Source organism: Hevea brasiliensis, unplaced genomic scaffold (genome assembly GCF_030052815.1).
Source record: "Hevea brasiliensis isolate MT/VB/25A 57/8 unplaced genomic scaffold, ASM3005281v1 Scaf1, whole genome shotgun sequence".
NCBI lineage: Eukaryota > Viridiplantae > Streptophyta > Magnoliopsida > Malpighiales > Euphorbiaceae > Hevea > Hevea brasiliensis.
In genome coordinates this window covers 10,845,924-10,862,211 of record NW_026614585.1, presented here as the reverse complement: position 1 = coordinate 10,862,211, position 16,288 = coordinate 10,845,924, and the positions used below count along the sequence as shown (strand labels likewise).

Below are 16,288 nucleotides of genomic sequence, written 5' to 3'. Positions count from 1 at the left end.
TCTTTTGATTTTGATGGTAGCCTCTATTCAATTTTTTCAATATTTTAATAGTGAAAAAAAATATATGAATCTTATTTTCTAATTTTATACAAAATTTTTAAGAAAAAAAAAAAAGCTTATGACACTGATTTTGATAGTTCCAGTTGAATAAAAATTTAGTATAATTAGAAAAAAAAAATATTAACTCACTACGAGAAATTTAGAAATTAGAGATAAAATTAAAGGGCTTTGATTCCTCTCCCTTTAAAAGAATACATAAACATCTTAATCACCAAATAATTAAAATTAAGTTCAATTATTATTTTATTTTTTTAATATATATTACTAGCTAAAATCTCTATATGCAAAAAAATAATATATTTTTTTTTATTCACTAATCCATTAGACTTTTTTTTTTCCTTTCATTCACAAATACATATATTTTTTTTTCTATCTTTTTAATTAAAACATATACAAAAAAAAAATTCCTATAAATAATAATATATATCATTTAATTTTTTTATAAAAGTAATTATATTTAAAAATTCGCAATCAATTTTATTTAAAATTATATATTTTATTTTTTTATAAAGTAATTCAACACTTAACGCTCAGTTATTTTTCACTGAAATTTAATTGATATACTATTAAATAAAAATCATAAAATTAATAATAATGCTTTATTATAATGAGTAGTTTTATATATTTTATAAATAATTATTAAAATAAATTTAGTTAAATTTTAATATGTAATTTTAAAAAATAATAATTTAAATTTTTGTTTTAATATTTTAAATAACATTTAATTTTTATAATAAAGAAATAACGATTTATTCATATTAAAGAAAAATAAATATGAATATATTAAAATTATATCACACAAAAAAAAATCATATTTTCTTTTACTATGTAAAAGATAATAAGATAAAAGAAATAATTTAATAATTTAAATTAATATATTAATAATATAAATTGTTAACACTATTTATTATTCAAATCGTAAATGAATTTAATAATTAATAATTATCTTATATTAATATAATATAATTTAAGTTAATAAAAGATAATTTTATGAATAATTCTTAATTACACTCGGATGCATACACTCCACCGATCAACAACAATAGTTAAAATCCTATTAATATTATGTCTCACATAAAAATACATGTAGTTAATTTTTTATTAGTTAGATGTTTATCATATAAAGCTTATCTGAGTGGTCGGTCTAACTATTAACAATCATTTATGTGAAATTAAAACCAGACTGAATTAAAACCGAACACTAAGTTGCCACCTAACTTAAATCAGACCCAAACCATAACTATTGAGAACTGGAACCGTGTGTGGCTGAGACTCAACAGTACAATATAGGGTCAAGCCAGCCGGCCGGGAACCACCGATGCAAAAACCGGCCATGGCCATGGCTATGCATAGGTTTACCCCCAAATACGGAATTCATGGCTGCACCATTTCTGCAACCCATAGGTTGGATCTTGCAAAGATGCTAATGATGATTAGAGTTAGGTACCATTCCAAAGAAATACAAGAGGTAATCAAGAGAGCAAGTAGAGCTTCAACCCATCAAATATAATTGAATGGATGTATTTACAAGTTGAGGGGTTAGTGCTATTTTAAGATGAGACGACTAAAAGAAACATGTGGTGAGCATGTACAGTGTCAGCAATCTATTGAGGTTAATTAGACAAATTCAGTTGCTGATATCGAAATATCTTGGATCTTCTGGGAAATGATATTCCACATTCAACTGCCAAAGAGAAAGCAATGAACCTCATTAGACTATTAGACAAGCTAATGTAGAAGGTGAAAATTTTGTTTGACTTCGTCAATGTAAATATTTCAGCATAGAGACCATGGATAACTTGTTCGCAAGGCTTTAGCTTCTAGGTAAAGACTCACCCCCATTTACAGAGAATTTGCACAAGAGAGTTTCCATTGTTATTAGGAGCATGCACATCAGGCCAGCCCCATTAGGCCATGTTTTTATAGAGACAACAAAAGAAGCAAAACAGCAGTCTAATTCTTGATGCAACAAACTCAACAAGAAGAAAAATATAATGGAGAAAATTACGGCATTGACTTATTCACTCATTTGAAACAGTAAAATTAGATATGCAGAGTCCATCTTTTATTTTTATTTTTATTTTTCTTTCCTCTCATCACAGGATAGGATTGGCTCAATAAAAACAGACTATATGTGTATGACAATTCACATTGGGGCCAGAATTCAATCAAGAGACAACGAAGATGAAAAGGATGTTACAAGAAATTAGCAGCAAACACCCCATAAAACCTTAAATAATCGCAAATGGGTGGAGTTTAATCTCTCACTTCACATGTGACCAACAAAAATTACTAAACTAGCATATAAAATCAAGAGGAAACATTTTGAATGTGTTCAATATTATTTCAACTACTTCAAGAAGAAAAATTGTAGAAAATCTTAACAGCATCAGAATATCGCTGTAAATGCCCAATATTCATTATGATTCCAATAGTGCGAGATTTAAATTCCCAGTTGACAACTAAAGATATAAAATTTAACCAGAGATGAGCATGGAAACAACCATAGAGAATATGCCTAATCCTAAGATCTCATGTATCATGTTAACTCAAAATCACATACCTTGCCCTCATCAGCATCTGAATGTCGTTGAGGGAACACAACTCTCAGGTCATTGTATAAATAGAACCTGCGATCTCCTTCCGCATCTAAATGTGTCTTCTGTGGAACAGATGCAGGATCAGATTTACATCTCTGAACTGATCTAGAAGACATTTTTGGTGAAGGGCAAAGAAAACGTAGGTGGAGTGCATAACGCAGAGCACCACCATGGGCATTATCATTGATCTTTGAACAACCATGAGTTGATCTTCTGTCAATTCCAATGCATGTATCCACCCCAGTGCACTCCTTACTAGTTCCCTGGCAATTGCCATTACTGCCATCATTGTCAAGTGTAAAAGAATCAACACTTGCCTTTCCCTCACAACACGATTGTTTGGGACAGTTCTGTGTGTCTATTGAATCTACATCATAGCATTCAATCCTCTTGACTTCAATATTTTGGCTGATAGAAGCAACTGTATTTACAGGATGGTTTTTCTGTGACACTGAGGTCACCTTGTCTTTCATTTTCGTGTCCAAACCTACATGCCCATGGTTCAACTCTGACAAAGTTGTTCCAGAAGAGGCTAAAGTTACCTTCTGTCGCAAAAATGTCTACTTTGATTTCAACAGAAAACAGGAAAAGAAAATTAATTAGACAGCATAATTATAAAGTCCAATCATATATGACACAGAACAGATATTTATGCATTTAGAAAATGATATCTTGTATTGCATTGTACAAATAATTTCACAGTTAAAATAAATATGACCACAGACAGCATAACCACATGCAGAAATAGAATATTAGACTTGGAGGGGCCAAAGTCAAAATAAAGTGAAAATGTATGTGAAAGTTGACATAAAAAGGGGAGCAATACTACAAAATGTTATGCACCACAACAACACAACCCAACACACCACATCCCCTCCACCCCACCGCCAACCCCCCACCCAACCCCCCACACCCCCCACCCAAACCACGCCCCAATGGCCACTTCCAAACTAGTACTGGACTCAAAACTTGTTACACATTAAATTTACCAAAAACAATTTAGGATAACATATGTTGAATACTTAGATGAAAACATAAACTTGTAGCACCTGTATACTTGTGAAAGACAATTCTTTGTTTTTCATTTTCCATACAAAACAAGGGGAAATATGGAAAATACATTCACTTTTCAATAATAAAAAAAATTTTTCCAATTCAAAAAAATTTTAAAAATATTATAAAATATATTTAGAAACTTATTTTACTTATAAATTCTTTTTAATGAGTTATTCATTTATTTTATAATAATATGATTAATAGTAAAAGTTAGTTTCCTACTTATTCAATTTTAGTTATGGAAAAGTATAGTATAATTTTGATGATAGAAAAGTCATTGTTTTCATTTGAAGAATTGGACTTTTATTATAAAGGAAAATAGTGGAATTGTCTTCTGCTGTTTTTCCCATTTTTTCAAATCTTCATTAAATTTTGGAAAACTAAAAAGCTAGTTTTTTTTAGTTTCCATTAGAAAAACTGGGACATAAACTCAACTCAACTCAACTCAACTCAACTAAGTCTTTATCCCAAAAATTTGGGATCGGCTATATGAATTCTCTTTCTCCACTCTAAACGATTTTAGGTTAAATCTTCGGAAATGTGTAATACTTCTAGGCCATGTCGTACTATTCTTTTCTAAGTCAGTTTAGGTCTACCCCTTCTTTTCTTTTTATCCTCTAACCCAATGTGCTATACTTGTCTAATTGGAGCCTCTGTATGTCTACGCTTCACATGACCAAACCACCTCAATGTCAATTTTCTCAACTCATCCTCAATTGACACCACTCCTACCTTTTCTCTAATACTCTCATTACGGACTTTATCTAGTCTAGTATGGCTCCTTATCCACTTTAACATTCTTATCTCCGCAACTCTTATCTTAGATATATATGACTCCTTCATTGCCCAACACTTATTACGATATAACATAGCCTGTCACATGGCTATACGGTAAAATTATCCTTTCAATTTATTGGAAATCTTGCGATTACATAAAACTCTCGTGACAAATTCCACTTCAACCATCCGGCTTTAATCCTATGACTAAAATCCTTCTCACGTCCCTCATCTACTTGAAGGATTGAGCCAAGATATCTAAAGTGATTACTTTGGGGCAGTACCACTCCATCCAAACTAACTCCTTCCCTATCACCAGTTCGGCCTTCACTGAACTTGCAATGCATGTATTCTGTCTTCGTTCTACTAAACTTAAAGCCCTTTGACTCTAGAGTAATTCTCTAAAGCTCTAGTTTTTTATGACTCCTTCTCGCGTCTCATCTATGAGAACTATATCATCCGCAAACATTATGCACCAAGGGATACTCTCTTGTATATATTTCGTCAAGTCATCTAGAACTAATGTAAAAAGGTAAGTGCTTACAGCTGAACTTTGGTGTAATCCAACTGAGATAGGAAAATCTTTTGTATCCCCTCCCACTGTGCGTACAATAGTAGTTGCTCATTCATACATATCTTTCAACACTTGTATGTACCTAATAGATACTAGCTTTTGTTCTAACACTCTCCATAAGACATTTCTTAAACACTATCATAAGTCTTCTCCAAATCCATAAAAACCATATGTAGATCTTTCTTCATATCTCTATATTTCCCCATCAAACTTCTAATGAAAAAGATCGCTTCCATAAACGACCAGGCATGAAGCCAAATTGATTGGGAGAGATAGAAGTGTTATGACGTAGTCGATGTTCCACAACTCTCCCCCACAACTTCATAGTATGGCTCATGAGTTTAATTCCCCTATAGTTTGAGCACTCTGTATGTCTCCCTTATTTTTAAAAATATGTACTAAAATACTCTTCCTCCATTTATCAGGCATTTTCTTTGAGCTTAGAATTTTATTAAACAATTTAATTAATCATGCCACTCCCATATCTCCCAAACACTTCCACACTTCAATTGGTATTCCATCGGATCCAAAAGCTTTACCTACTTTCATTCTCTTAAGTGCTTCCTTTACTTTTGAAAATCTAATCCTTCTAATATAATTCACATTATTTTCTATTGCTCTGTAGTCTATATTCATGCTATTACCACTTTGATTATTATTAAAGAGATCATCAAAATAATTTCTCCATCTTTCTTTAATGTCCTCATCTTTCACCAACATTTTTCCTCCTTTATCCTTAATGCACCTAACTTGATTGAGATCTTGACATTTATTTTCTCTCCTCCTTGCTAATCTATAAATATCTTTCTTCTCTTCTTTAGTTCCAGGTTTCTCATATAACTTTTCAAAGGCCTGTGCTCTTGCTTGACTAACTGCCTTTTTTGCCTCTTTTTTTGCTATTTTGTACTGTTCATACGCCTTATTATTATCACACTTAGGTAATTTCTTATACCATTCTCTCTTTCTCTTCACTGCCTTTTGTACTTCCTCATTCCACCACCATCTCTTTTTTAAAGGTGATACATGTCCTCTAGACTCTCCAAGTACTTTTCTAACTACATATGAATACAAAACTCTATTTTTCAGTTTTCTTCAAAAACTTTTTTCAAATAACTACCTTAGTTTCCTGCAAGTGAACAGGGCCTTAAGTTTGTAAAATTATTTGGTATAACTAGGGGAAGGCAGAAGATCAAATTTGAACATGTGACTACCAAAAATAACACATTCCATTTAAAGGTCAAAAAGGAGATTGATCGTACTGCTAAGTTCAACTTTACTACGTACGTCTAAGCAGAAGTTCATTACCTTGAGAAGATTGTTTAAGTTTTATTTTGATTAGTGAGAAAGCTCCCTATAATTCAATTCAAAAAATTACCTACATATGTAAGAGGGGTGCTAATATTGGAACCTTAATGAACTCAATGCCAGCTCCCATTGCATATCTACTTCAAGTGGAAAAATAATGTCCAATAAAGTTCAATCACCATCCAAATGTTGAAAAAAAAAAGAAGTCAACGCAACTAACTATTGCTCCATCTTACTTTGGTACCAGCAGGCATGTCACTCAAATCATAGTTGCAAAGAAAGGTGTGGAGAGGGGTCTTCTCTGGATTGCTGAGGACCTGCAGAGAGCAAACCATTTTGATGATAAAAGCCAATTCTTCCATCAATTACCTACAAGTTATAACTTCAGCTTATAAAATATATTCAGTTCCAAAAACCAATAAAGTAAGTAGTATTAAAGGAAGTAAAAACAATGATTGAACCACATGCCAGTAACTCCCATGACAACTTGTAAACATAGTACCGACATGTTGAATAATGGGCAAACTAGTGTATCAAACACAAAATTGTAGGAAAACTATATCCATTTTCCTAACTGCCAATATAGGTAACAGGCCACTAGAATGGATAACTCCAAAAGAATGCAATGAATGTAGGCCATTCCAATCAACATGACCAACCAAGATCCCTGCCAATGTACATGACAAAGGTGATCTAAAGGTCCCGCCACAAGTCAAAGAGCAAAAATGGAAGGCCACCAAAACATGCTGTAAAAGAAAATGCAACCACAGCTGGATGCATAAATATATATATATATATATATATATATATATATAAAATCTCAAAAAGTTGAGAAAAAAAAAGAGCTCAATGTATTATGCCATGGGAAGGCATAACCACCAATTAATAGTACAGAAAAGCAAATTACCAGCTGAACACGCCCTTTCATAGGAATACGAAAGCGGCTCCTGACAGCTTGTGAATCATCATTACTCAGGCCTCTTTTCAATTTTTGGCCTCTATGCTTGTTTGATGAATTTCCAAAAAGATCTATGGATGCATAATATAGCAAATGACAATCTCCATCAACACTGGTCACTGAAAAAGGAAGCTTCTGTGATTGCGGTGAAAAGTTCCCTCCTGTAATGCTTAACACAGCTAGGAAACCATCTATTCTCTACAAATACAACACCAACAAAAATGAGTAAGTAATAATGAAATAAGAATCAAACAGCAACATCAATGAACATCACATTACTATTAACCTGGGTGAATTTTCCAGAAATGAACCGTCCAGACAGTAACGATTCCTCAAATGAACCAACCAAGGACCTATGAACAGGAAGGCTACTCAAGCTTCTAATGAACCTTGCACTCTGGGAAGGAGCCAGCTCTCGAAACAAAGAGCAGCTGTCAGTAGCACCTTCAAGGGAAGACAGACAAAACTCTTTGTGGAAGAGATCAATATCTTCAAATGATCTGCTTGTTATTCTGAAATCAGCTTCTCCTGGAGCAAAGATAATGTCTGGGTTATGTTTGTCAAGTGACTGTTCTATATTCTCCAAATTTGAACAGCAATCCTCTTTGCGGTTCTTAACATTCTTGCATCCTTCTGGAGTTTTTATTCTTTCACAGAATTTAGGACCTAGAGGAGACAATGATAGAGGTGAAATGGCCTTTCCGGAGGATAAGGATATTGCCTTACTTTGGTATCGTCCTTCATGTGATTCCTGGAAATGATCAAGTGCAGAAGAGTATAGAAAGGTACTGTTAGAATGCAGCCCCCTGTTTTTTAGTAGAGGACAATCAGCAAGTAAAACGGATGCTGTTGTGCTATTGTCATATAGCATATCTCTTTTATCCAAGCAAATGGATAAGGAACAGGATGATGTGGTGAAATTAATTTTGCTATCAATATTTGCTTTCTTATAGTCGAGTGGTGCAGAAACATTTAAATTATTGGTCAGAGAAAAGGAACTCACCTGAGAAGCATGGCAGCCAATATCTAGATTATCCCCATCAAATTGTCCTGCAGAAAGCATGCTGTTTAGAGGTGACAATAACCTTTTCCTAACAAGTGGCCCAGCCAGCTCACCTTCATTCACTGTGAGGCTAGTCACAGAGGAAGAATTTGGACGATCAGCAGAAAATCCCTCAAATCCATTATTTAAAGAACTTGCTCCCCGTGATTCAAAACCAATGATCCTAGAAGCAGGGTCTTGGATATTCCTTCCACTTTTAGGAGTTATTCGTCCAATTTTATCTGCAGAACCAGTTATCATTCCATTAACATGGGAAGTAGCATCAATTTCCCCTCCAAATCTCAAGGAATTCTCTGGAAATTTTGAACGCTCCAAAGCAGTTTTGCTCTGAAAATCTCCCAAAGAAGAACTCAGAGTATCCCCTACTGTTTGGCTTATATTTCCTCCATGCAATCCATCCAAATCACAGGTGCTCACACCAGCAAATCGTGGCGGGCTTTGGAAAAATGAACCCAACAGTGCTGCAGGATCTTCATTAGTATCATCAGCAGAGGAAACTTGTGGCAAGCCCATGGCTCAAATTTGTAGTCTCAAATATCTTTTACCCTCTTGAGCTGAATAATTTATCTGTCCTTTTTTTTTTTCATTCTAAGTGAACCTATTCAACTTTCAATTCCATAGAATTCAATATTTCCTGCTCAATTTTCCTAACAGAAGTTCATCTGTTCTATATCATCTAACGAAAGCAGTATTAATGCTTTCCTAACCTATCAATGTGAATGAATTTAAGTGAAAACCAACTGGTTCTACAAACCAACTAAGTCTACCATTGCAGCTAAAATCAGAATGTAAACAAATCCCACAAAAGCAATTTCGTATCCACAGAAAAGCCAGTACTATGTATCCACCAAGGGCATCCACTTTTGATCCATAACTCCTTTATGAGATTGCACAGAGAAAGCCGAACACATACTAATTACCCAACAAAAACGTGTAGCACAGATTTTCTGACCTCCAAACCAGCAAACAATGAAGCACCTAGAATTCATTGTTCCTAACAGAACGGATGCAACTACCTGACAAAATTCAAAATAAAAAAGAAAAGAAAAGAAAATTTAGCTATAAAATCATGAAAAAGCAAACTTGGAGAGCATTAATTTTTCCCCCTTTATCAATACTTCCATTTCATTGAATTGAGATTTGACTCAACCGGACTACATTAATTCTCAATCTTGTGGCACAACCACAAAAAGAATTTTCATTGATTAACATGAATCATCATAAGCTACAAATGATTTAATCCAAACTGCAAGTATATACAGCTGAACTGAACATGAATACAGAACCCAATATGACAAAAGCATCAAAGGCGATCAAAAACTCTTACCGCTCAATCGAACACTTATCCAAAAAAGCTTACTCAGAAATAGCATAGCATAAGTACCTCAAAATCAAAGCAAACTCCAGTCTACCATTACGAACCAAAATTTCCAATACCCAGAAATGATTTCAAACAGCAGAGTCAACAAAGCAAAGAGAATGAAAAGCACACAAATCCGATTCCTTCAACCGATTTAAAAAAAAAAAGGAACAAAAAGCATACACAGCTCTAAAGGTTTTGTTTGTAAGGCACACATTCACCACAACCCTCCCCCTCCCGTCCCAACTCAATAAGTCATCAACCATCCACCATAAGCAATTTTTTAAGCTAAATCCAAAATATATTATCTTAGCAAAACGCAATCACAGCTTGATCTTCTGCGCAAATTATCAAATAAATAAATGTATAAATAAACAAACAAATTATGTGAAAAAATTATTATAATCTGATCAATGGACGCACCAATAAAGCACGTGATCAAGGAATCCTGTAGATAAGACATTTCAATGGTGATCTGCCATGAATTTCAATCAATTCCCAGATCATACAATTACCACATAAGAATTATATACTCAAATCTTTGACAAAGCAAGAGAAAGAGCAAGGTTCTTCAAAGAAAGATTATATTTTTTTCCGCTTTTTCTTTCTGGGTCTGCTTAGAAAGGAAGATGGAGAAGAAAGATAAGAAGGTGAGTGTGAAATTCTAGAAGTATGGGAGGAGAACGCCGTGTCCAAGTCCATTGCCCTCTGTTTATAATCCCACGATACCAGCCACATCGCCCACCTATTTTTTGGTGGTACCTTTTTGTTATTTTCTTGGCTGTAATTTGTAAACTATCTTTAATTTTTAATTTTCCTTTTTTTTTCTATCCCTTGCATTGGATCTCATATATATATATATATATATATATATATATATATATATATATATATAATGGTTGAGTAAATAATAAAGTATTATTTTAAATATTGATTGATTAATAATTAAATTTTGAAGATAATTTTTTTTATTACTCTTAAAAATTTATTAGCAATATAAATATAGTTTGCTTTTATTTATATTATTTTAAATTTCATCTTTTTTATTTTAAAAACATAATTTTGACACTTGAATAAAAAAATAATATTCAGGTAAATCCTTTTAATAATAATGACTGCTATATAAAGTATAATAATAAAAAAATTATTAGTGAGAGAAAATAAATTTAATTTTATCTACATATTTAAAATTTTAAATATCATAATTATTTAAGTAATATTAATATTTTAATAATTTTATTATTTTTATAATATTTTAAAAAATGTAATTGCATAAAAATTAATAAATTATGCAAAAAGAAGCAACAACCATTAGCAATTGGATTTAGGGGAGAGCAGTTTTCGGTTTAAACCGAAAAATAGAATCGAACCGATTAATTCGGTTCAATCGGTTCGGCTTTAAAATTTAATCGGTTCAGTTCGATTTATAATTTTGATAATTTCAGGTTAATCGGTTTGGCTCGGTTATTTTCATAAAACAATCAAAAAAACCGAACCGAACCGAAATTATTAATATATATAGGAAATCCAAAAAATCAAACCAAATTGAATCGAACAGAATCGAATCAAACCGAAATCAAAGAAAATCGAACCGAACCTTAAGATTTTTTAGTTTTGATTTCTAATTTTTTTTATGTTTTTATTATTTAGATTTAATGTTAAAAATATGAAATTTTATAAATTACGGTTTGATCGGTTTAAAACCGAACCGAACCGATATTTATCGGTTCGATTTTCTTTTATCAATCGGTTCGGTTCGATTTTTAAAATTTTTTATTTTCGATTTTCGGTTTTATTGGTTCGGTTCGGTTTGGAACCGAACCGACCGTTTGCACACCCCTAATTGGATTAATTCCATGGTTGACAATTATTCATTTCTTTTTCTCTTATCATTAAGTTGACCTAATCCTTAACAATTAAACTATGTACTCTTAAATTTTTATTTTAAAATTACATCACATTTTAATAGAAAACTCTAATCTAATTATAAAAGTAAATTCAATATCATATGTAAAAATCAAATTAAATACCCTCCACAAAAATTAAAAAAAAAAAGAAAATATATATGGGATAGCAATTTCATAATCAAATAAATCCTTTTTAGTTTTTAATTTTATTATTATAATCTTGGGTGTATTTGAAAGATTTGTTAGCCTTGGTATAGAATGGACTTAATATGTTAAGTCTTTTTTTTTTTGTTTTACTTTTAATAAAATTTTATTTTTTTTAAAAAAAAGTATATTATTCTAGTTGAATTTTTAAGTGGTCCAAATCTAATCTACTGCTGATCATATTTTACATTTATTACCATTTTCATTATTATTTTTTTTATATATAAATAAAAGGTGAAAGGGAGACCCATTCAGACAACAAACAAAAGTAGCTGTAAGTCATATCTTCCCTTAGTCAACAATTGGATTAAATGGCTTTTGAGCCCCTCCAAATGTACAATCACACCCACCATAATTAGATTTTTTATTTATTTGTCAAAATTGAATTTTATTATTCTACCATTATTTGGGTGGGGAAAAGTAAGATTAAATTCTGGGTATTTTACAGTGCCGTGAAGGGTTTATTTTATTTTGTTATATGTACAGAGAAATAAAGAAATGATGGTGTTTAAACAATAACAGAGCATTAATCATGATCAAACTCAGAAGCTACCAGGCTGCTTTGCACTGTTACGAGGAAACCAAGAATGCTCACATCGACAAGCCCCAAATTACAATACAAAATGTAATTGAGGATAACTTATTGCATACAAGTCAGTTTGTTAACAAAGATCAGCTCCAGTCTGTTAAGAGGAAGATAAGGATGAGATGTCTTCTGGAGATACGGACAGCCAAGATAGCTTATAAATAGAGTAGAAAGGGAATTGAGGGGATATCTTTGGGAATTAATAAGTATTATCAGGCATATTGCACGGTGGCGTTATTTGTTTTCCTGTTCTTTTTGTCTTTGAGTTGTTCTGCTCTTACCCAGTGAATTATTGTGTTTGAGTGTTTGGAAATTATCTTTTGGTTATCAATAAAAGAAATCAGCAGCTCTTCCTTTCCTTTTCGCATCTTGAAATTCCCAACTCTTATCACAACCCCTTTGCCTATCCACATGGTTTTGCTTCTTTCCAAGCTCCCAATGCACTGGCATTTCTAATTTAAGATTTTTGGTAAAACTTGGATGGCTACAGGCTACGGATTGGGTAGAAAGGTTAGGCACATGATGTCTCGTGGAGTCACATGACAAGGCCTATGAGGGGATCAAATGGCAGCAAGCAGTGAGCTAACCAGGCAGACAAAATCCCAGGCCAAACAAACCTCCTCTCCCTTCCCATACACATATAAAATTATAAACAGATACGCCACGTGTGAAAGAGGAGATAAGGCTGCTAATGCTAATGGATAAGACAGTATCAACCTCTGAATATGATTTTGAGTTGGGCTAATATAAAAATATCACATGATGAATCTAACTCTTATCTCCATGGCAATGTTTCATTTAAATAAGTTATCCTCAGCAGAGACCAATATGATATTAATTCAATGTTCTTACACCTTGAAGGTTCAAAGAGGAAACAAGGGTGAGCCCTTGACAGGAACCCAACAATCTCTTTTCCAATGAAAAATCTGCGTGTAATTAGGAAAAGGTCCAGGTTAGGTTCAATTCAGTGTACAGTAGCCAATGAAATGAACACTTATAGCTGCCGATGCTATGACTCGCAGATTATCATGTGCCATAACAAGTGAATGGCATTTCCAACGAAAGGAGATGATCAAGGGGGCTAGTTTTCTATTCAGATCATCTAAGATCATATTTCATCCTTTCAGTAGAAACAACTACCACGATACATGGCTATAGAAAAATAGAAGCATACCCAAGATAGAAACAAGCTCAGCTCATGACATGAGCAACAGTTTCAGAAAAGTTCGGTGAGGTAACATCAGAAAATTTGATGCAAGCATAAGAGCATGGCTGTGGTTTACTAAAAGGGTATGGCTGTGGTTTACTAAAAGGGTCTGGCTGCTTCTTCCATCATCTTCTTTACTCTTGTCAGTTTCTCTATTTCCTTAAGAACCTGAAAATGTAAAATAGAGAAGAGACTGCCAATTATTGTTAGTCTACCAGACTAGTTTAACTAGGAACAGCGAGATTTCTTTACCTCCAATGTCATATCCTCTGTGGTTACTGAATCCAACTCATCATAGCCCAACATAGAAGCTACTTCTGCTTAAACAAGAAATGATTACAAATTAATATAAAACATAAGAAAACTGCAACAAGCTTGATAAATCATGGGGACATACTTTGCAGGGAAATTGTAGCATCAGCTGTAGCATATCCTCCTCTCATTTCTTCATATGTAGCCACTAACTGAGTTAGTACCTGGTTATCATCCATCACATTAGTAATCAGTTATCAATCAGAAAGGCTGAGGATTGCAAAACAAGTTAATTAGCAATAATGAACAGTTCCCTAAGCACATTTTCCGATCAGGCAGGTAAATTAACAATTTGAGAGTGAAAAGGAAAACCTCTAAATGATCTCCAGAAACCATTTCTGATGCAGGAAGTTGACTATTGTCTTCACTCATCTCCCTAGCTACCATCTCCAAAGGTACATCAACCCATAGCGAAATTCCATGTCTCAGAAGTGCCCTATAATGATTAGAAGGAAGCCAGGACTAAAACAAATGGGAAAAAAACATAATAGCTACAAATACTATTCATGTGGAATAGAGGCAGTGAATTTTCTCGCTAGTGCAATCTATGCTCAAGTTCATACAGGTTAGTGGAACTCTGGACCGCACCATCTCCAGCACATACCACCAGACGACCCATAGACGATAACTGCTTCAATACTTCTGTCTGTAACAAAAATGCAACTTCAAAATAAGGTAACTGATTATCTAAATCCTTAAGTAACACAGTTCGCATAACATATGTGCCGAAAAATTCTACCCCTGAGGACTGAGGCCTCTGTTGACCTCAGGTAGGCTTCAATCCACTCATTTCTAAGTAATGCCTCTCAAAACAGAACTTCTGTTCTCATTTTCAATAATTAAAAACCAAACTGGAATCCAAAAACCAAACAAAAGGAAACCCAAATGGTTCTGAAAAAATTTCACCTCAGATTCACGAAATCCCTTCTCATCAGTCTCCCTAAAAGATTTGGCAGCGGATGCACCACCAGCGGCTTCCTCTACCAAACTATCACTGAAGCAAATGACTTAATGAGTAAAATTGCACTATCCATAGCTTTGCAACCTTTCCAAGCTATATTTCACAACACACATCTATACCTGTCAAAATAATAATATCGTAATGCATCCGCTAGAAGTTTGCCCAAACTGGTTTTCATAGAACTTTTCATTCCTTTCACACGAAAAAAAAATGTAGGGAACCCACAATTAATACATAAACAAATATCGCAACTCGTAACTGCAGTCTCCAAAAGCATTGATCAGTGCGTGTCAGGAAACTACAATCTAGTGCTTACCGACAAGAAAAATTGAAGTGCCTTTAAGGTCTGATGAGATATCTGCTGCTTTTTTCTGAATTAAAATTGAAACAGTTAAACACAAACCCTTTCAATTCTATCCAAATAGATAAAACACTAAACTCGAACATTACATCTTCTATTCTTCTTTATCTCACCTTCACAGTTAGAGAAGGTTCATCCACAGCAACCTTCGAAACTGAACACAAAAGGCACAATTACAAGTATAAAATCCAATTCAGAGAAAACAGAGCATGAAACGGAAGGAAGTTCAAAGTGTTTCAAGTGGGTGTAAAGAACTCACCGGAAGTAGTAGCTTCATTAGGAAGCGAGCAAGTAGTGGCGAGAGATTTGGGGAATGAAGTGCGGGAGGCAGTGAAAACTGAAGGTCTCTGAAACCGAAGCTTGTGTTTGACAATAGTACTCAGTGAGCGAGAGGACCGGGCATGAATGTGAAGCAAACGACTGGAAAATTGGGGGTTTGGAAAGACGGATGAGTAAATCGTCGGTATTAGTGGTGCCGTTATCTCCATCGACGGGTTAGTTGCCCAGTTCCTGACTTCTGTAAGGAATGATATTTTCATACTCTGTAGCCCATTTAGATAGAATTTGGGCTTTTTTCGAAAATGGGCTTAGCCCTTCCATATGACTTTTAGATGTCTGACTCTCATTAAAATAAATAAATAAATATATTTTTAATTGGTAATCATATAAGTTCAAAGTTAAATTTTATGTGAAAATTTTTACTTTATTATTTAAAAAAAATTAAAAAAATTAGAAAAAATTTGATAAATGAAAAATATTTAATATTAAAATTATTAATTTTAATATTTTATTATTAAAATAAAAAAATAATATTTTTTTTTAAAATAATCTATTTAAACTAAAAAAAAAATTATACTTATTCAGCCCAAAACTTAATTTTAAACTTAATTTAATTTTTGACTGAAAGTAGAGTGACTTATTTAATCTTTTTTAGACTCTAATATATAGAATTCCAACATATATATTAAACATGCTTGTGCACTTTACTTATATATAT

At 33.1% G+C, this 16,288-nt stretch overlaps 2 protein-coding genes across 4 annotated transcripts; both read right to left on the bottom strand.

Annotated features, from left to right (window-relative positions):
• Window positions 1–1,096: 1,096 nt before the first annotated feature.
• Window positions 1,097–10,459, bottom strand: LOC131176327 (uncharacterized). Of its 2 annotated transcripts, none has more exons than XM_058141378.1 (7): window positions 10,177–10,459; window positions 8,334–9,409; window positions 7,617–8,081; window positions 7,280–7,528; window positions 6,609–6,689; window positions 2,624–3,220; window positions 1,097–1,451 (listed from the first exon to the last, which is right to left on the bottom strand). In XM_058141378.1, the coding sequence occupies exons 2-7, from the start codon at window positions 8,904–8,906 to the stop codon at window positions 1,416–1,418; spliced, it is 2,001 nt and encodes a 666-aa protein (XP_057997361.1). In that variant the 5' UTR covers window positions 8,907–9,409; window positions 10,177–10,459; the 3' UTR covers window positions 1,097–1,415. The 2 variants fall into 2 exon arrangements, with proteins under 2 accessions (XP_057997361.1, XP_057997360.1); XM_058141377.1 differs by lacking the exon at window positions 1,097–1,451 and adding an exon at window positions 1,546–1,744.
• Window positions 10,460–13,519: 3,060 nt separating this feature from the next.
• On the bottom strand, window positions 13,520–15,822 carry LOC131176331 (probable inactive shikimate kinase like 1, chloroplastic). 2 transcript variants are annotated; one of them, XM_058141395.1, is made up of 10 exons: window positions 15,551–15,822; window positions 15,405–15,445; window positions 15,247–15,301; window positions 15,050–15,122; window positions 14,876–14,963; window positions 14,533–14,615; window positions 14,282–14,405; window positions 14,055–14,133; window positions 13,910–13,974; window positions 13,520–13,850 (listed from the first exon to the last, which is right to left on the bottom strand). In XM_058141395.1, the coding sequence occupies exons 1-10, from the start codon at window positions 15,777–15,779 to the stop codon at window positions 13,818–13,820; spliced, it is 870 nt and encodes a 289-aa protein (XP_057997378.1). In that variant the 5' UTR covers window positions 15,780–15,822; the 3' UTR covers window positions 13,520–13,817. The 2 variants fall into 2 exon arrangements, with proteins under 2 accessions (XP_057997378.1, XP_057997377.1); XM_058141394.1 differs by having other exon boundaries at window positions 13,520–13,825; window positions 15,551–15,821.
• Window positions 15,823–16,288: the final 466 nt, after the last annotated feature.